This window comes from Mustela nigripes, chromosome 1 (genome assembly GCF_022355385.1).
Source record: "Mustela nigripes isolate SB6536 chromosome 1, MUSNIG.SB6536, whole genome shotgun sequence".
Taxonomy (NCBI): domain Eukaryota; kingdom Metazoa; phylum Chordata; class Mammalia; order Carnivora; family Mustelidae; genus Mustela; species Mustela nigripes.
This window is the reverse complement of record NC_081557.1, coordinates 259,492,047-259,513,743: the sequence shown is the minus strand read 5'-3', so window position 1 is coordinate 259,513,743 and position 21,697 is coordinate 259,492,047. Positions and strand designations below refer to the sequence as shown.

At 37.9% G+C, this 21,697-nt stretch overlaps 1 protein-coding gene across 1 annotated transcript in view; it reads right to left on the bottom strand.

Moving 5' to 3' along the window:
- The window catches only part of DCK (deoxycytidine kinase), a 30,044-nt gene extending 12,406 nt beyond the window's left edge, over positions 1–17,638 (bottom strand). The window contains exons 1-2 of the mRNA XM_059385079.1: positions 17,246–17,638; positions 12,306–12,421 (exon numbers count right to left, since the gene is read on the bottom strand). Coding sequence (XP_059241062.1) covers positions 12,306–12,421; positions 17,246–17,336 — 207 coding nt within the window. The 5' untranslated portion in view covers positions 17,337–17,638. The remainder of the gene's footprint in view (positions 1–12,305; positions 12,422–17,245) is intronic.
- Between the last annotated feature and the right edge of the window lie 4,059 nt (positions 17,639–21,697).

The window sequence follows — 21,697 nt, the reverse complement described above, 5'->3', positions numbered from 1 at the left end:
GGAACCAATAGATTAAAATTTGAAAGGCATATCAACTAAATATAGTATGTGAACCTTGTTTGACTCTTGATATCAAAAATCTACAAGAAAATTATGAGACAAAAAGAGAAATATGAACACAAACTAGATGTGATGACACAGTAGAATTATTAATCTTTTAGATGAAGGGTGTTTCTTTAAAGAATCTTTTTTTCTAGAATTTCTATTGAGTCTTTAATTTCTATAGCTAAATATATTATCTAGAACAGAGGTCATCAAAGTGTGGTCGGAGAATGCCTGAGAAGTCCCTGAGATCCTTGCAGGGGTCTATACCAAAAAAATATATATTTTAATAATAAATGTACCTTTTTCCATTCTCATTCTCTCATGAATGTATAATCTTTTTTTCCTGAAGATTTTGTTTATTTATTTGACAGAGAGAGAGAGAGAGAGCAGGAGCAGGGGGACAGCAGGGAGCCTGATCCTAGGCTCATCCGCAGGACCCTGAGATCATGACCTGAGCAGAAGCTGGATGCTTAACCGACTGAACCACCCAAATGCTCCAAATGTATAATTTTCTAGAAGCTAAGTAACACATGATACTGCAACAGTCTGAATGTAGAAACAGATGTGAGAACTCAGGAATAAGTCAAACATTAAAAGATGTGCAAAATGAGATATGCAAAAAAATATGTATTTATATAATATTTAGATATGGAGACCATATATCCCACCTAGTGGAAGCATGGGGGACTTGGTTCTAGGAAATTTTTACTGAGAAGAACTATAGGCACAGTACAGCTTGGTTTTCATATCAAAAAAATATTAATGTTACATTAATTCAGTTGTATAGCATAGTGATTCAACACAACTCTGTCTTACACTGTGATCACCACAAGGGTATCTACCATCTGGCACGGTACAACACTCTTATACTATCATTGACCGTATTCCCTGTGCTGTGCCCTTTGTTCCTGTGACTTACTCATTCCAGGACCAGAAGCATGTATCTCCCACTCCCCTACACCCATTTTGCCCATCTCCTATCTTTCTCCCCTCTGGAAGCCATCAGCTTGTTCTCAGTATTTACAGATTTGATTTTGCTTTTTGTTTTTTATTTATTTGCCTTTCTCTGACTTATTTCACTTAACAATACCCTCTACCTATAAAGTTTTGTAATTAGATTTTTATATAGTCCAATTAAAGTAATATACATTAGGGGATACCTAATTTAATATGTGGCTTTTCTTTTTTTTTTAATTTTTTATGTTTTATAAACATATATTTTTATCCCCAGGGGTACAGGTCTGTGATTCGCCAGGTTTACACACTTCACAGCACTCACCAAAGCACATACCCTCCCCAATGTCCATAATCCCACCCCCTTCTCCCAACCTCCCTCCCCCCAGCAACCCTCAGTTTGTTTTGTGAGATTAAGAGTCACTCATGGTTTGTCTCCCTCCCAATCCCATCTTGTTTCATTGATTCTTCTCCTACCCACTTAAGCCCCCATGTTGCATCACCACTTCCTCATATCAGGGAGATCATATGATAGTTGTCTTTCTCTGCTTGACTTATTTCGTTAAGCATGATACACTCTAGTTCCATCCATGTTGTCACAAATGGCAAGATAAGGGCAGCAATTGCACTACTGGGTATTTACCCTAAAGATACAAACGTAGTGATCCAAAGGGGCACGTGCACCCAAATATTTATAGCAGCAATGTCCACAATAGCCAAACTATAGAAAGAACCTAGATGTCCATCAACAGATGAATGGGTAAAGAAGATATGGTATATATACACAATGGAATAATATGCAGCCATCAAAAGAAATGAAATCTTGCCATTTGCGACAACATGGCTTTCTTTTTAAAGAGACCTGGTATTCTAAATGAATCTCTAATTTGTAAAATATATAGGAAATAATTTTGAGCATTTGAGGACTGTCCATTGTCACTTCACTACTATAGTTCATAGTCAATAAATCCTACCATTCCACACTTTCCAAATCAAAATAAAAGGATGAACAGAAACAAGTCACCAATATTTCTTCCTCTTTGTGGCAATATTCTTTCTTTCTTTCATAGTAATAGAATGTATTAGAATACTTTAATATTAGAGTTGTCAGATTAAGAAAGAAAAAACAAAACCCAGGACCTCAAGTTAAATTTGAATTTCAGATAAACAACAAAAAATTTTTTAGTATAAGAACTCCCCAAATGGGGCACCTGGGTGGCTCAGTGGGTTAAAGTCTCTGCCTTGGGCTCAGGTCATGATCCCAGTGTCCTGGGATTGAGCCCAGTATCAGGCTCTCTGCTCCAGGGGCCGCCCCTCTCTCTCTGCCTGCCTCTCTGCCTACCTGTGATCTCTGTCTGCCAAATAAATAAAATCTTTAAAAAAAAAAAAAAAACCTCCCCAAATATTGCATGTACTTTAACAATATACAACAGCTTGTCTTTCCAACCCAGTGGATTTTCATTTTTGTTTTCTTATTTAATTCTTGCACAAGCTTGATTTTTCCCATTATCACTCCCATTTTAATGATAAAAGTTTAGAAAAATTAAAGTGCTTTCTAAGATTACATGGCTAAATAGTAGCTGAATTAGAGTTTATAAGTATTTAGATTATATATAAAATTTTAGTGCAACAACATATAATGACACTGAATTTTACCTATAATCTTATCATTAAGCATATGCTTCCCTTTTTAAACTCTTAAGCCCATTTTAGGAAGGAAAAATAAAACCAATTCCAATTTTATCTATAAGGAAAAGGACAATCTCACATACCTTGGGATATGTCATTCTCACTTCCTAATATTCCCTCTCTCTAAATTCCAGTGACCCAACAGTAATCCCTAAAAGTTTCAACACATACCAAATCAAATATATAAACCTGATGTTTCCATTTACAGGAACCATACCCCATTATTATTAGTTCAACTGCAACTGCTTTAGCAAAGAGTTTTTATTCATAGTCCAGACAACCAGAATGGAAAACAGCCTAGGAGAGAAGTCCTCCCTTTGTGAACTAGAAATGATCATTTCTCTGCCTGTCAGAAAACCAAGAATGAGCTCTGCCCTAACAGATGATTATCTTGAATACTACTGTTTTTAAAAGAAAGACATTTTATCCACCATGTGCACTATAGGGGCAAATAGTTATCGATAGTCCCAGACAAAAGGAAGAAATAAGAAGCTGTCTTCATAGGTCCTTTGATAGGCAAAGACAGCTTTCTCAGCCTTTTCCGTAATGTGAACCCATATAAAGATTCCCCCCAAAAGTCATAAAAAGTCTTCAATCTCGTATAGTAACTTTCAAGGAATAAAATATGATGGCTTAATTCCTATTCCAAATCCTAGTCCAAAGAAACACCCCTGAACACTTCCTAGAAGTTCACGCTCAAAGTAGGTGGTTTTCCTCTGGGGGAAAAAAAATCCAGATGTGTAAATATTAACCTCAAAGTTTCAGTTAAGAACTAAAAACCACACAAACACATGGCACTCAGGCAGAATTTAAATTACATACCACAAACCACATATTAACTGAATCTTCTTCCCAAAATTGAAGAAAAAAAAAAAAGCATAAAATAGCAAGAAGCTAACTGTCAACAATAGGTCTGCTTAGAAAAACTCTCAACGGATGATGAACTGAAACAAAGGTGTAGTTTGTTGCCTTCCCAAACTGCTTAAAGACTGAATTTTTTAAGTTTCATTAAAAAGGCTTTGTTAATTTAATTATAAACTGACTTTCCATTTATTCAGCATCCTCCAGGAGAAAAATGTTTCATACAAGTGAGTCTTTTCAACTAAATGAAGTTTATCAACTTAACCACTTTTTTTATGTAGTTATTTTTTTATAGGGAGAAGACACTAGTATGTATTTTATTTTCCTACCCACGTAAGGATAGCATTTTGAAACTACTCAGTAATAGACGCTTATTCTTAGATAACTTTATAAATTTATAAATACCAAGTGCTGGATTTATAAAAGAAATTAGGAACAGAGCACAAGCCTCCAATGTACACATAAAATATCAGGCACAAAGTATTCATATTGCTATGCAATCTTATACTAAATGAGCCCAAATTGGTATTAGTTTTTAGTTCTTGTCTATTTTTGTTTTTCTATTTCTTCCTTAGATGTCAGGTCATCGATGTGGCCCTCTCTTTACAGTCCCTCCCTTGATAGCCCCTTCTAATCAGAAAATAAGTTTATTAGATTGTGTCAAAAGTGTTAAGTAGATACCCTATGAAGAAACCACATTCATTTTAATGCATATTTTTGTGACCTCCATTTGGGCTGCTCAAATGATTTGTTTCCTTCCTTTTTCTCAGCTTATTTGTGCATGCCTAATCCAGTACTTTTTAACTATTACAAACATCCCTTCTTAAAAGAAAAGGTCTTTTTTTTTTTTTCTTAAATATTTTATTTATTTATTTGACAGACAGAGATCACAAGTAGGCAGAGAGGCAGGCAGAGAGAGAGGAGGAAACAGGCTTCCTGCTGAGCAGAGAGCCCGAAGGTAAGTAAATGTGTTTTTTTTAAGCATATTTCCATCACGTATTGTCATTCAAGCAGAGTTTGGCAACATAAAATAATTTGGTAAATTTTACCAATCAAAAAACATTTTCTCTTAACTAAACTTCTTTCCTGGATGTCAGCTACTGCCCCTCAAAGAGGGTCTATGAGTAGACCAAAAAACAAGTATAAACCTACAGTGTGAAAAAAAAAAAAATCAAAACAATCCAATAAAACAGAAATGCCAGGTCACATTATATTTCTTTCAGTAATGACACCAGCTTTTACACACTTCCCCAGTTCTTCAGAAAGGTGGTAGATGATTGTGGTCATGTATTTTAAAGTAAATCATATTCAAAAACAGCTTCAGGGGAGAGAAAGTGATATAAACCAATGAAAAAAATTAAAAATAATAAAATGAAATAGAGCCGTTAGGCCTTCTCCTTTGTGCATTAAATTAACCAGAATATTAATGATTTACTGCTGATTTTCTGAGTTACAGTTAATTTCATGATAGGTGCTAACATTTATCTGATAGCAAAGCAGACTCCAAGCTTAATCCTAACATCATCTAAAGAAGTTTTTTCCTTTCACTAAAGGAATTACGTATCTTTGATGCTAAAGATGAGGGGCAGGGTCATAGTGGTATCCATGTATGTACAGAATTCTCTGTAATGAAAATATTAATTCAAAACAAAAAATTTAAGTCTTGGATTAGTCTGCTCTATTCCTGGTTACATTATTCATGGCATGCTTTTTTAAAATGAATGTGCTTAGGACTGTGAGCCAAAGGGCATATTTAAGTTTTTCTAATAATTTATTTTTTTATCTCTTAGAAGTGGAAAATAGAGACTATCTGTTGAAGATCTCTTCCACATAAGTTAATTAAACTTGGAACCTTTGAGTTTAAGTTACATTAAAAAATAAACGTAAGGTACTCCTATTTAGAAATGCGTGTGTGACAGATACTGCTATTTGTTCCCTAAAGACATACCGTTTTTCTTCCTGGACACAAACTAAGTTTTATTTCCCAGCCTCCCTCGTAGTTGAGTGTGGCCATGTGACTCAGGTTCTAGTCAATGGAAGTGGAGCAAAACAATGAATACCATTTCCAGGCTTCACTCTAAAAACCTCTCAAATGTGATGTTTCTCTTTCTCCATCAGCTAGAAGCAAAGGACACCAAGACCCTAGTGCAGAGGTTCTTCAACTACAGCTCCAGGGCAGGGGTAACAAAGTATGGTCCCCATAACAGCAACATCAGCATCACTTGGGAAATTGTGAGAAATGCACATTTTTAGCACCCACTCTACACCAGACCTAATAAATCAAAAACTGGGGGTAGGGCCCAAATATGTGATTAAACAAGTCTTCCAGGTAATTCTAATAAACATTAATGTTTGAAGCACTGTTAAAGAAGTTGGATGAGCCACAATTTCGAAAGCGTCTGGGTCCCTGAGTCACAGCATGGCATGTCGTCCACCAAATACCGTGTTGTACTATTCTCTGAGAAATGAAATTTTATTATTTTGAACTACAGAGATTCTAGAGCTCATTACAGCAGCAAATCTACCTGATACATACATTTAATAATATCTATTAGAACTGAACTTGGTTCATCTGAAAAACACTTAGAATAAATTTGCTATGCACAGGGATAACAAAGTAGGTTACATACATATAAAATACGCTTGTTATATAGTGAGAAGTTTGAAACTTTTTTTGAAGAACTTAGAGGATAATATGCTAGGTGAAATAAGCCAGTCACAAAAGTACAAATACTGTGTGATTTCAATTACATTAGGGTATCTACAGTAGCCAAATTCAGGAGTACCCGGCTGCCTAAGTCAATGGAGCATGCTACTCTTGATCTCAAGGTTGTAGGTTCAAGCCCCACAGTGGATACAGAGATTACTTAAAAATAAAATCCTTAAAATCAAGAAATAAATAAAACCTTAAAAATAAGTCAATTCATTAATTAAAGTAGTCAAATTCATAGATAAAAGAGAGAAGAATGGCAGCTCCCAAGGGTTAAGGGAAAGGGGCAAAGGAGAACTGTGTAATGAATAACGTTTTAGTTCCCCAAGATGAAAAGATTCCAAAGATCTGTTTTACAACACTGGAAATATACTTAACACTACCGAATTGAACATTTAAAAATGGTTAAGAGGGTAAAATTTATGATATGTTTTTTACCACAATGAAAATATTAACACACAAAAAAAGGCTACACATTTCTTTTTATTTGGCTTTCCCAATACTCTCTTACTCTTGCCCAAAGTAATTCCAAAGTCTACTACATGAAAATAACTTAGAGAACCAATACTGACTCATCACCCAATTATAAAAATAATAGGTAGTGCTCTAAAAATATAAATGCTTAAATTAAAACTAAATCAAAAATCTGCAGTACAATTTTACAGCTCTCAACATGTTAATTGTCTGAGTTTACACCAAATTAGAAAATTAACAGAAAGCCAGGATATCATTTTCCAGTTTTCCAGGGTAATCCAAGAGCCCATACAAAATGTTTTCTTTTGATTCTATGTATGAGGTTCTGGAGACTACAAATTGCTGGGTTTTTTTGTATGCAACTATGACTGTTCAGGATAAAATGCATATTAAAATTTATCCAAAAAGACACTGTGTATCATCTTTATCAACTTGAGTGTAATTTTATCAGTTTTTTCCCCTCTGTAAAGGACCCAGATTTTAAAAAATGTGAAAACCTCAGGGTCAAATTACATTATGCAAAAGTTCAAAGAATAGGGTGCCTGGGTGGCTCAGTTGGTTGAGCAACTACCTTGGGCTCAGGTCATGATTCTGGAGTCCCGGGATCCAGTCCCATGGGGAGTCAGCTTCTCCCTCTGACCTTCTCCCTTATCATGCTCTCTCTCTCTCTCTCAAATAAATAAATAAAATATTTTTTAAAAAAAGAATATCTCTAGAATGCAGCTTAGCTATATTTATTTTTAAAAATCTGTATTCTTGGGCCACTTAACCTCACTTTCGGAAATTTGTCTTAAATAACCCAGAATACAGATTTAACCACAAAGATGTTTATTACATGACTAAGCAAATAGGCTACTGTTCCACTATTATTAGGCATTTGTATATATAAGTACTGGTACAATCATACAATAAGTTAGGTTTCCATTAGAAATCATTTATAGATTGACATTTTTAATTACCTTTGATATAAACATTATGGGGGGGGAACAAAGCACGAAAGTGTTTATTGTCGTACCAAGTAAGATCTGTAGTTTTCTCTAGGTAATAAGATTGTAGGCAAGTTTTATTTTCTTCCTTTGGTAATCTATATTTTCTTAACTTCAAACAATGAACACGTATAATATTCTTAAAAATTATGTCTCCTCCCCCGCCTATATTAGATATAGTAAATTACAATCTCATCTATACATAAGATACATATAAGGTTGTGGGATAACAGATAAGTTTTACTCTGTTTCTGTCATTTATATCTGTAATTCTATAACACACATCATGATAGAATACTTGATTATTTTGCAGAAAGCACAAATTATTGTCAAGATAAGTGAAAATCAGTAATACTGAGTAAAGATACAAAACCATTTATCTTTTCATTCCAATCTAATCTTTGTAAACAATGCAAAAGAGCTGAATTAAGTTCAATCAAAAAGATCAGAATCTACCGAACAAGATAATCATAAAACAGCCAACAAAAGTTATCAAGTGATTTCAGAAGGTATATATAGAAGTACTTTATCAAGCATTCTTAATTGATTTTCAAGAATGACTTATCAAAATGCTGTTATTTGAAAAACAAGTATGTTTTATCCCTTCTTTATCATAGTTCTAATTTCCAGTAGCTCCTTAGTGGTAAAATGTGTTCAAGTAAATAAAATACTTTACAGTTAATAACAAAGATCCCCTTAGACTTCAGCTTGATAAGAAAAACAAGATAGAGCAGAGATATGTTCCTAAGAATTTGTCCATCTCAAAAATAAGCTAAAAGGAAGCAATTAAGTCAAAACTTTGGGCCTCAATAATAATATAAACCACCAAATAAAGGACTATTTGAAACAAACCTTCAATTCAAAGATTGGCAGCAACTTTAAAGATAATCTTACCCTGTGAGGGAAAGGAGGGAAGGCAATATAATCTTTTTAGGTTCTCCGCCTCATTATTTTGCTAAAATTGGAGCAGCTGATCAATAGTAGAGCAACATTTCAGCCACTAGGTGGCAGGTTAAAAAAAAAAATTAAAACAACTAAAAAACAAAACGCAAACAAAGGATGCAGGTGCAAATCAAGTTACAGACTAGGTTAAGAGATCAAAGGTACCAACAAACCAACAACCCAACTCTTCCAATTCTACAGCAACTGCCAAGAAGTGTGATTAAGTGAAGAACATCTGAAGTAGGACTGGCCTTGCCAGGGTTGGGTCTGAAGACCGTCTACTTCTCACTACTGATACCCTACTAAGAAAACTGAGATTTGGACAGTGGGTGATTTACATTATAATGTCAAGGAAACAATCAGAAACGAGTCTGGGGAAGAGAGCTCAAGGATGGAGGAAGAAAATACCTTTTCTTGCGTGTAGTGGAGGTGTGGAATAAGAAGAAAATATCCAAAGATACACAGAACCCACCCACCACCCCCCTCACACTCCACAACCTTCTCCCCAAAATACCATGCACACTGCCTGAAATTCCACCTAGAAGTGCAGAGGACTAACAACATAAACAGACCCCAATATAGGCACACAAATAAAGCTATTCTCTAAGAATGTGCACCAAGTTATCAAATTTTAATACCATGGAGACATGACTAGATTATAGTAAACTGTATAATGAACATATTGGTTCATCCATATGGTAGTTACAGAGATCAGTTTGTAATTCTGACTCCAGTACATGGGAAGAAAATGCCCCTACCCATAAACAGGAATATCAGATCCGTGAGACCAAGAGTCTTAAAACACAGACAGATGCATCAATCTGTCACAGTCTGATGACATCGGTCATTAAGACAATATAACTAATTCTCCTGGGCTCTGATTCTAACCTTAATAGACAATTGGCTTATTATACATTTGTCTTCTTATATATACTAATACAATGTTTTCAACCTCTCCTTTCCAACATAACTAAAGGGGTCAATATAAACCCAAGACTAACAGTGATTCACTAGGCAGTCATTTTTACCCAAGAGGCATTCCACATATTAAAATTCCCAAGGGACTGTGTGTCATTTTTATAAAATACCCTAAAACTCTGAGATTCTATGAGTTCCTTCCACTGGTTGAGAATTATGGGTCTCCACAGAAAATACATTGACCTAATTCAGTTAATCTGATAATTACATTTCTCTCTACAAATTAAATGTTTCAGCTTTTTGGTTTTTATAGATCAGTTTCTGTACCCCAAATTAATTACAGGTATACTGATAGGCAGAGATGTGCCTCTGATGTGCCAAAGAACCAGTTGTATATATTTAATATAAGTTAGAAGCTTATGACACTAAAACTAGAATGGGCCTTAAATGGAAGTCAACTAATCCAATTTAGTTTAACATTCTCTCAATGAAAAAAATCCCTTCTGTATTTCTCACATTGGTTTAATTTGTTCTACTTCCTACCTAACACCTGAGAACAACTGCACTGACAGCTTACTCCAGAAATGAGGAGGAAAAAGGTGTTTTTAGAATACAGGTCTCTCATTTCTAAAGGTAAGCACACCTGAGCAGGGCACTTCAGTGAAAAAGGCCACAAGACATACTTTGGGAGATAAAAATGCAGAGTGGAGGGAAGACAGAAGACTCAAAGGAAAATGACAGTGGGACCTGCATAGGGACTCCACAAAAGAAATCCAAATGGCAAATAAATTAATTAAATAAAGGAGCACAATCTCATTAGCAATAAAAAAAATTTAAAAACATAAAAGATATTAAACACCCAACAGAATGACAAAAATTAGGAAGCTGGATAATAACCACTTTGGAAAACAGGCGTCATACAAATAGCCCACCAACCAGGGATTTTACTTCTTATTCCCAGAGAAACTCTTTTATGTGTACACCAGGGTTCATGTTCATAAGTGGGCTGTTTTTATAGAAACTAAACTAGAAATCACTCAAAAATTGATCAAAAGTATAGAACAGATAGGTGATATATGAACACAAGTGAATATTATATGGCAATGAAAATGCACAAACTGCAAATGTATGCAACAATAGAGACAAATTTCACAGACTTAAACAAAAAAAGCAAGAGGAGAAAGATTACAAACAGTTGATTTCATTTATATAACATTTAAAAACACAAAACTAAATTATATTTCTCAGAGATATGTTCACATATGGTCAAATTATTTTTAGAAAGCAGAAGTATTATTGCAAAAGTTATCTTATGGGATTGATTACTCCTAGCAGAGTTACTCAAGAAAGAGATACTATGACCTAAGGACAAACAGGGAATTCTAGAATATCAGGTATATTCTATTTCTTTACCTGGCTGATGATTAGCTTTCCAATTGTTCTTCAAACTATACATAAGTTTCCTATACTTTTCTATAGTTATATCATGTGTCATAAAAAAAAATGTGGAAAGAAAGAAGCAAATACATTTACCCACTTTAAAATTCTACTTAAGGCTAATCTTGCCTTTCCCCACAGACCAGACTGAAATATCAATTTCTTAAGAAAACGGAGTACATATGGAAAAGAAATCCCTTCAAGATTTAATCCTAGGTTATTCTAAGGATCAGAGTGTGCTAAGCTGTACCCCTAAAGTTAACTATGCTTGACAAATCAGTGTGAGAAATATTTTTTGGTTTACATTTTAAATACTCAATTATTATTCCCAGATCCCTTTATACCAACAGCTAAACTTGAAAAAACAGACATTTTTGTTCAATCCTCTCTCTTCCTCTATTCTAACAAAGTAAGTTTATAGAACACATTTCCATTTGGAAGATTTCTGCTATGCTGCTTTCAATTTCAAGTCTCATTTCTCCAGAAATGAAAGTCTTAGCCATCAGATCTCTTTCCTTTATATACATACAATAAAAAATATTGTTATAAAAAATGAAAGTTTTTTGCAATGTAGAATGGAAAGTGCTAGGAAATTAACCATTGTGTCCAGGGTGTCCAGGGTGGAAGTCTGGCAGAATGAAAAGTACAAAGAAATAAGAAGATAAATCTTCTCACTAATACAAGGCTCAGAAAGTAAACTAATAGGGATGCCTGAGTGGTTCAGTTGGTGAAGTGTCTGCCTTCGGATCGGGTCAGGATCCCAGGACCTAGAATCAAGCCCCACATGGTGGGCAGCGGGGGATGGGGGGGGGGGGGGGGCAGTTCTTGCTCAGCAGGGAGCCTGCTTCTCCCTCACCTCCCCACTCATGCTCTCTCAGTCTCTCTCTTTCAAATAAATAAATAAAATCTTAAAAACAAAAAAAGGTAAACTAATAAAATTAAGTTACTGTATACTATTTTTGGTCTTTGTTTTCCTGTTCACTAGTTTTTAAACAAAATGTTAAATCTATTCAAGGAATTTAATTTGCAATTAGATATTTTTAACTTTTTAATTAATTTTTTAAAACTCTTAAAATTCTACTTAGATGTAATGAGTACATAAATCTTGAGTGCAAAGCTCAATGAATGTTTATATACACACACACATCCATAAATGAAGATGAAAATACAGACTTAAAGCTAGATTTGAAAATTTTATTAGGAAAAAAAAAAAAACCCAAAAGGTTAAATACCACTGGTCCTCTAAAGCAAAAGGAATTTATTTTATATAGTTAATTTTGTTTTCATACCTCACAGTCTCCTTGAGCATTTTGAACATTGCACCACCTGGCAACAGGTTCAGGAACCACTTCCCAATCGTCACAGACCTGTTTAAGGATATTCACGAATGTGGTCTTCCCTGAAGCTGTTGTGAGAAGAAAAGAAAATTGAAGAAGGAGACTTAGGAAAAAAAAAAGTCAAAATAGTCATCAACTTTTTCAAAATTTATACCAGCAAAAATACAAAAAACAAAAATATTCAATTTCTTAAACTTTCTCTTTAGATTTGTTTTAATAAAAACTAAAAGAATCCCTACCACTTGTATTAGGCATATTTGTTATTCTTTTTAGCTTATCAAGGCTACAGAACAGAAGAATTTAAAACCTGGTGAAATTGTGGGCAAGGTGTTACAGCAGAAAAAAAAAATCCTAGTCCTAACCTCACTTTCCTTAATCAAGTAATTAGAGATAACTGTGGGAAATGGTTAAGGCTATTTTTCCATTTAGTTAAATATGTGATCTTAGGCAAGTCATTGAATCTCTCTGAGCCTGTTCTTCATAATACAATGGAAATAATAATACCCTCTTTATGGAAACTGTTGTGATAAACAAGCTATGACTATAGTGACAATCATTATGGGCTCTTGCCTTTTCAAAATTTTTCTGTCTACTGGCTCTCAGTTTAAAAACGTAAATCCTTCCCATCTAAAACCAACTTAGAAACAGCCAAATGAACTATAAAATCAAGATAAAGATGTATCCAATATCCAGAGTTTTACAATGAGAATTGGTATGATTATATGACACTAACTGTATAACTACACAACATTAAGCCATAGTACCCAACAGAAATTATAAAAACATTTTTATAAAGACCCTTATAAGGAATAGCCATGTTTTCTCTGCTTCACTTTCACAATTCTGTGCACTTATCCAACCCTTTAGAAAAAAGCTGTATGTACTTTGCTTCTCCTTGATCATTCACTAGCTTCTGAGACACCTATAAGGAAATAGTTCACATATAATCAGAACATATTAATTCACTATTTTAATATTACTTGGAAATACATTCCATTTAACAGTAGGGAAAAGTCTTGACCTAGAATTCAACAGGGTGTAGCAACATTCCTAATGACCACCACACCCTTCCTATCTGAAGTCACCAAACGTGGTTATATTAGACATCTCTGGTCAACATAATGTGCTCTCTCTTTTTCTCTCCATATGTATATAAAAATACACACACAGATTAAAATATAAAAAAGAAGCTTCTGCAAGCTTAAAAGGAAAGGTTCCACATCCTTATAAACCGGATCCGAAGAGGGCAAAAAGAACTTACTTTTGACTTGAATACTATATTCAAATCTAGGACATTACACAAGCAACAGAAAAGAAGAAAAAACAGAAGAACTTTAAAAGACCACACATAGAGGGACACCTGGATAGCTCAGTTGGTTGAGTTTCTGACTCTTGTTTTTGGCTCAGGTCATGATCTCATGAGTCATGAAATCAAGCGCCTTTTCAGGATCCAAGCTCAGCTGGGAGTCTGCTTGAAGATTCTCTCCCTCTGCCCCACCCCTCAGTCTTTCTCTCAAATAAATAAATTCTTTTTTTTTAGAAGATCACACATAGAGCAAAAACAGGGACGGAAGGAAGGGCGTCAATAAGAAGGTAACATAGAACAAAGAACTGCTGAGAAGCAACACACAAAGTCATATTATATTATCACCACAGGAAAGAGGAAAGTTTTAAGGATAAACTAGATGACCATTAGATTTAATCATGGGAAAAAAGATTGGTGACAACAGATTTCGAATGGAGCATTTAGTATGGTAAGCAGAAGCATATAAATGACCACTGGACATTCACTGAACTAGATGGAGGAAGGAAAGGAAAACATGATGTTCAGAAAGAGAATCCAGTCGGGATATCTCGGTGGCTCAGCCAGTAAAGCATCTGCCTTTGGCTTCAGGTCATGAGCCCAGGATCCAGGAATGGAGTCCCACTGGGAACCTGGGATGGAGTCCCACATTGGGCTCCTTGCTCAGTGGGAAGTCTGCTCCTTCCACTGCCTCCTGCTCTCTCTTCTTGTGCTCTCCCTTTCTCTCTCTCTAACAGATAAATAAATAAAACCTTAAAAAAAAGAAGAAGAAAAAGAAGAAGGGGCGCCTGGGTGGCTCAGTGGGTTGAGCACCTGCCTTTGGCTCAGGTCATGATCTCAGGGTCCTGGGATCGAGCCCTGCGTCCGGCTCTCTGCTCCACAGGGAGCCTGCTTCCCCCTCTCTCTGCCTGTTGCTCTACCTGCTTGTGATCTCTCTGTCAAATAAATGAATAAAATCTTTAAAATAAATAAATAAATAAATGATTTTTAAAATTTTTTTTAAATTAAAAAAAAAAGAGAAGCCAAGGAACACATTAAAAAATCATGCATCAGCCAGAGCCTGAAAGCGTTCAAAGCTAGAACATTCAGCTTTCTTCTGACATGCCTACAAACAGAAAAATTTCATGTGGTCATACTCTAAAATTTTAAGAGCAAAAACAGTTATTCTTTAAAATCATTCTTTAGTTCAAGCAGAGTAACAATAGTTACCTGTCACTCCAATCAGATTAATATCTAGTACCTTAACTAGAAGTACTAGTTAGAGGGAGAAAGTAGGGAGCTAGAAAATAAGCCAATTATAAATTAATACTCTATGAAAGCAAAGGAAAACAAGGATCAAAGACACTGATGTTAAAACTTTAAAAAGCCATAGGACCTAACAGAATTACTAATGCCAAGCAGGTATTATGATGCCAAAAATCATCTATACAAACTATTAAGATGAGAAGAAACAGGTAAGGCCTCCAGAAATCTAACACAAGTGCGTATTTTAGTAACAAAGAGCGTGAGAAGTTACATGAGTATAAAACTAAAATGACCAGTTGAAGTTCAAATTCTAGGAATCACAAAATACTCTTCTACACACATATTAGCAATTTGTATATTTATACTTATTTGGGTCTTGCAAATAAGGTGGAAGGGACAGAAACAGCAGTGCTAGCACATTAACAGCAACTGACAAAGCCTCAGTGTCAGGAAAACAGTGAGTGGTAAGAAACATAATCCATCTAAATAGCAAATTGTTATCTAACAGAAACACAGGACCAGTGTTACCAGATCTTCAGATATTTTAAGAAATGCCAAGAATCTACAAGTTCAAAAGAGATCTCGAAATTTTTAAATGCTAGCAATTCATTAATTTCTTTTTTCCCCAAATCTATGTGGGCCACTACTGTGCAAATCCAAGACACCAGTTTGCCAGTTTGCAAGTCCTTCCGGTGTAGGTAATGGAGAAATTAGAGAATGTTAAGTAGGGGATAACACAATTAGATTTGTATACAGAAAGTCTGCTCTGGAGCTGGTAAGAGAAACTGGAGATGGGGTGACATATTAGGAAATTATTTCAGGTGTTGGGAAGATTATAAAGATGCTTGGGGAGTAGTAACTTTCTAGATATGTTGCTTAATTGGATTTAAGAAATGGAAGGGGATTAACTCATCATTGTATTGATCTAAAGGTTGATCATTTAAATTGACTTTTGAAATGGCTTTGTTCAACCACTTCCTCCTTTATATATGTTCGTCTTTATCCAATATGTAGCTATGGGGAACCCTACTAATAAACATTCAACTTCAAAGAACTTATCCTAAGAGGTAATGAGAGTCTATTATAAGGCTCTTTTCCACTGGTGCCTGAATACTGGAGCACCGCAACAAGATCTCTTTAAGAGTGTGTTCAGCTACTTTCTACTCCTTGGAATGCTGCTAGAGCATTTGCCCCAGCTTTTTAAAGAAGTACAAGAGTTTTGAATGCAGTTAAGAATTAAAAAAACATTTGCTGTATGCATGAATGACCACTACCCAACTTGGAGCCAAAAAAATTCTATCAGAACAGGAAGTGCCAGGCATAGGTTTCCTGTGGTAGGAAACACAGAAGAATGTAAGTTCAGATGCACCTTGCAAATGGACATGCATGGTCTATTCTGCCCTCATCTGGGTTAGGAACAGAAACATGCGGGTCTTTCCATCAGAAGCCAATGTTTACTTGGATGTGGGGCCAAGAGTGAGCGACGCCATGATATTAAGATCATTTAAAAAAACTCTTTCCTGGTCTCTTCCCTTGTGCTGGAATGTTTAGAGCCATTTTATCCATAGCCGTTACAACTGAAACCATCCAAATGTTCAGAGCTGGGGAGAGAGAAACTGTGGTACATCCAGGCCCTGGAATACGACTCGGCAATGAAAGAGAACAGAGACAGACAACGCGCTCAAGTAAAAGCAGCATCGTGCTCAGTAAAAGAAGCGAGACCACGAGAGGCTACGAACTCTCTGATTCCATCTATAAGACAGTCTGGGAAAAGGCAACACTGGGCGGGGCAGAAACCCAGTCAGTGGTTGCCAAGGGGTAGGAGTGCGGAGGCTGCTGACTGCGCAAGGGCGCCGGCGACCTTCCTGACGAGATAACCAGGTCCTGAAGCCTGACCGTGCAGGCAGCGAAACAGCCTCACGTGTCTGTCAGACCTCATTGAAGAGGACACCTAAAAAAGGATAATTGAATGTACATAAATCACACCTCAAGAACACACACACACACACACACACCCAATACAGAAACAAAACCAAGAACAGCCCTTCCCTCTGCGCAATCCCAACAAGGGGAGGAAACTGGCGCAAAGTGCACCTTCGCGAGGCCCGAACGCTCCGGCGCGCACGGCCCGCGGCCTCGGGGCCGCCGCCAACTCCCGGGGCCGGGGCAGAAGCTAGGCAGGGCGGGACAAAAGGATGGCGGAGCGAAGGGAATTGAGGCCGCGTCCGCATCCACACGGCCGGGCTGGAAGAAGGCCCTCACGGAGGAGCTGCACAGATGCAGGGAAGGGCCGCCGCCGCCGCCGCGTCCCCCCGCTTCGGGAACATCTCCCGAGGCTCCTTACCGATGTTGCCTTCGACGGCAATTTTCTTGATGCGGGTCCCCTCAGAGCCGGTCGCGGGAGATGGGCAGCTCCTCTTCGGCGGGGTGGCCATTCTGGTCTTGCGGCGGCCCGGGGCGCTAGCAGGGAGGGCTGGGAAGAGGCCACAGGGGCGCGCGCTGGGGCTCGCGCCGCTGCCGAACGTGACCTGACACGCAAGCCGAGCTCCCGCCGCAGCAGGTTCTCCAGCCGGCGGGCCCCGGGGTTTGATTTTGGCGCGCGGAGGCCGCTGCCGATGGGGGCGGGACTGAGGCGCGGCCACAAGCCCTGCCGGGAAGCCACGCCCCCTCCCTCTCCGGAGCTGGCGGGGCCTCCCGCGGGCCCCTCGGCCTCGGACGCCGCGGGCGGGGCCCCTGCGTGCGCGCCCGGCACGTCGGGTCACGCGGGGGCACTGGGCGGGGCGACGCGCGCAATAGCGCGCCTTTTCCCGGAGTCGGGGTGGAGGCTCCGGAGACCTGTGGGGCCGGGGGTGAGCGCCGAAGGTAGAGGCTGAGCGAGGGCAGGGTGCCGCCGCCTTCATCGCCGTGAGTGCGCCGGCCTCCGCTCTGAAGAACTGGCCTTCCCGGCGCGGCCTGTGGACACAGAGCGTCTGGAACGCAGCTGGCTGGGAAGCAGTGTGCGGTGCAGGGATCACACGGCTTCCCTGTGTCGTCGGCGGGAGGACGAGCGTCGTGCTACAGGGCCGCCGGGCACCCCAGCCCTAAGGAGATGTAGGGCACTGTTGATGCGTGCCAGGCACGGTTTCGAGAGCCGTACTTGAATTAACTCGCAGTTAATTCATTAGCCCGATTTCTCAGTGAGGAAACAGGCACTGGGAAGCTACTCGTTCGAAATCTCAAAAGCAGTGAGTGGATCGGACTCAGGAATGTGTGCAGTCAGACGCCACTCCACAGCGAGCTTTTCCTGAGGTCAGACCACTCTCCGAGTCCCATTTATGTTGAAAGAGAATATGCCACCCCAAAATATGCACTATGACATTGTTTCAAAATAAAGGACAAGGACACTCTGCCCCTCCTTTGTCCCCACTGAAAGCAGGAGATGAATCTGTGTGAAAGGTATCCTCCCTGTACCAGGAGATAAGGCCTCATCACCAGAAGGAGAATTCAGGGCCAGAAGACCTATTAACAAACCTTGCTACTTCACCAATTTATTATCCCAAATCCAAACCCCACTTGTCTTGTCAATTCTCACTAATTAATTGTCTAAAAGATTAAGTGACCTACTTTGGTCATTACTTTGTATGTAGCTCCTATATATATACACACATAATGAAATTTGGTTTCCTATGAATTTGTCTTGTGTCAATACGATTATTAGACCAGGCAAAGAACTTAGAAGGGTAGAAGAAAGTTTTCTGCCCCTACAATACTATGTAGAAGTTACCACGCTGGTTGATAGGGTTCTGTACGCATGGCTATAGACAGCTTAATTTTGCATGCCCTACACCTGGCACATAGTTAACAAATGCTAATTTTTTAATGCAAACCTATGTGCCATGAACTCTGCTAAAAGACTCATCTAGCTGGGAACAGATGCAGTGTAGAAACACCCAGAATTCATTTTTAATCTTGGTAACATCTGCTAAACTCACTACCCCGTCTAGAAGTTCCTGGGTTAAATAGTCTATAGAAACCAAACGCCCTGTTACTCTGTTTTTACCTTTCAAATACCAAGACATGAAATGTGTCTTAATGGTAGAGTCAGAAGGGGTGTAAACAGTGAATCCGTTCTAAGAAATAGAAGGCACAAATTAAAATGTGAATTCATGGGGAACTCTAGAATAAAAACAGCAAAAATCGTTCTTTGTTAACATCCCTATAATTATTTTGATGTTATTATGTTTATTACATTCATTTATCCCCCTAGTGATTAGCAGCAGGACCGCTGAAATGAAAAAGCCTCAACACTTGTCATCAGGGATGGCAAGGAAGCCCCAGAATCCATGGAGTGTTATATTCCACAGCCAAGCTTAGAAAACCCTTGAAATGGTAAAGATACTGGCTGTACTTAGAGTTAGGCAGGGTGAGGGAGACCTTCAAACAAGAGGAAAGTAGAAGAAAAGAAATTCCATATAGATCTGATAAAGATGTTTAGAGTTGAGAAATAGGAATACCCAAGTGTGATTTCCACAGAAGAAAAGTAGTATAATGCCGAGACTGAGAGGTTTAAGCAGTGGAAAATCAAAGACTAGGTTCAGATTCCAGCTCCGCCAGATTCTGGGCTGTGAAAACTTGAGTTCTTCAAAGCTTAAGTGTTCCTTAAAAACATGAAGTAGATGGGGGAAAGAGGGAAACCTAGCTTTCTTGGCATCCGATTCAGCATAATTGACTATTTTCCTAAATAACCTTTGGATAATACAAGAAAGAGGTAAGAGAAAAGTGCTTTTAAAAAATATCCTTGATTTTGTGGGTGCCTGGGTGATTCAGTCAGTTAAGCACCAAACTCATAGTTTCAGCTCAGGTCGTGATCTCAGGGCCCTGATCTCAGAGCTGTGATATCAAGCCCTGCACTGAGCTCTGGGCTTGGGTCAGAGTCGGCTTGAGATTCTTTCCTCCTCTGTTCCTCCCTCTACTCACACGGCTTTCTCTAAAATAAATAATATCTTAAAAAAACAAACAAACAAAAAAACTCCTTCATTTTTATCTACAACTCCTTATCTGAAACCCTTGTAGCCAGATGTTTCAGAATGCAAAAATTTTGGGATTTTAGAAACATCCAGTCGTGTAATACATATGTATGTAACCATCCCTCACCCTCCTGCAGAGGTGTTAAACTAAATATACAGATAATTTGTAGTGAAACACAGATTTCACATTAAGTGGGATTGAAAACAGGTTTACTCCAGATTGGGTTAAGTTTGCACCAAATTCAAGAAAATACTTGCAGTCTTGCAAGCTTTTCAGATTCTTGAATTGCAGATAAAAGAAAGGTTGTTGGAACACCCAGTCAGTTGTGACCATGCTACCATTTTCACCCTTCTTTGCCAGAAATTTTACAACTCCTTCAATTTGGGAATTCCTTTTCTTCTGTGGGAATGCTGGTATAACTAAAGCAGGATCTTGGGGCACCTGTGTGGCTCAGTGGGTTAAGCCTCTGCCTTCGGCTCAGGTCATGGTCTCAGGGTCCTGGGATCTAGCCCTGAATCGGGCTCTCTGCTCAGCAGGGAGCCTGCTTCCCTTCCTCTCTGCCTGCCTCCCTGCCCTGCCTGTTTGTGATCTCTGTCTGTCAAATAAATAAATAAAATCTTAAAAAAAAAAAAAAAAAAAAAGGATCTTGGCATAGGTTTATTAAGAAAACTCTAAAGCAACTCAGAAAATGAGAACAAAGGGGGGGGGGGATGTCCCTGAACATTGATAAGTAGTGATTACAGCCCATGCATTTGTATACAGCAATCTAACAACTTCTGTAAAATGGTATTTATTGACTTAATAAGCTTGGTTATAAATTACTCCTTGCAACCGTCATTATTGCTGAGAAACATACGAATGCAGAAGCCATCATAAAAGCAAGAGTGGGGAGTCAGGGTACTTCTAGCAAGTCTGAAGTGCAACAGCATAATAACTTGCTAGAAGGACATGAACAGGGAGCCATGGATCCCATACAGCTCCTTATCAAAGGAAAATATATTATGCTGCATGCTAGGTCATCAAGAAAATGTGACACTGTACTCAATAGGCTACTTAACACAGGAGTTTAACATTTATTCAACATGGTTACTTAAAGGAATATTTAGAACTTGATACCAAAATGCATCATTCCAAATAGTATTATATAGTGAAGAATTAACTATTTAAATTTAGTACAATAGAGGCAAGTGAACTTAATTATGAAAATATAGTTAATTTTTACATGGGTGTTTATTTCTTTATACACAATGGATGCTTTGTAGATACTATACGTGCAAAATAACAAGGTATTTTCATTAAAGTTACAGGCACAAATCTTATCAGTTTGGACTAGTATTTCTTCCACTCCTATCTTTTCTATAAGTATCAATTAGTGACACTGGGCAACTGTGGTGACTTGATGGTCCAAACACAAAATGCCTCTAAACATAAATATCTCTAAATAATGACTCTGAGAATACTCTAACACACACAATTCCTTCTGGAATTTAGGTATCAGGACAAAATGAAGATCCTCCAAAACTGTTTATTAATATTCCTTATTGGTCTATAACGAAAATAAAATAATAGGTAAAAGCTTGATAGAAAGGCCAACAATTATGTTGCTAACCATTCTCATGGCAGCAGAATATTTAAAGAAAACAAACAAAAGCACTGGCTTCAAGGTCAAGCCTATTTGGGTTTTTATATCTTGGTCCTCTTCAGTGACTTATACAATTCCTGGGTTTCAGTTTTCTAGTATGTAAGTCAATGAGATACAAAGCTCTGGGGTTGTTGTGAACCTTATTAA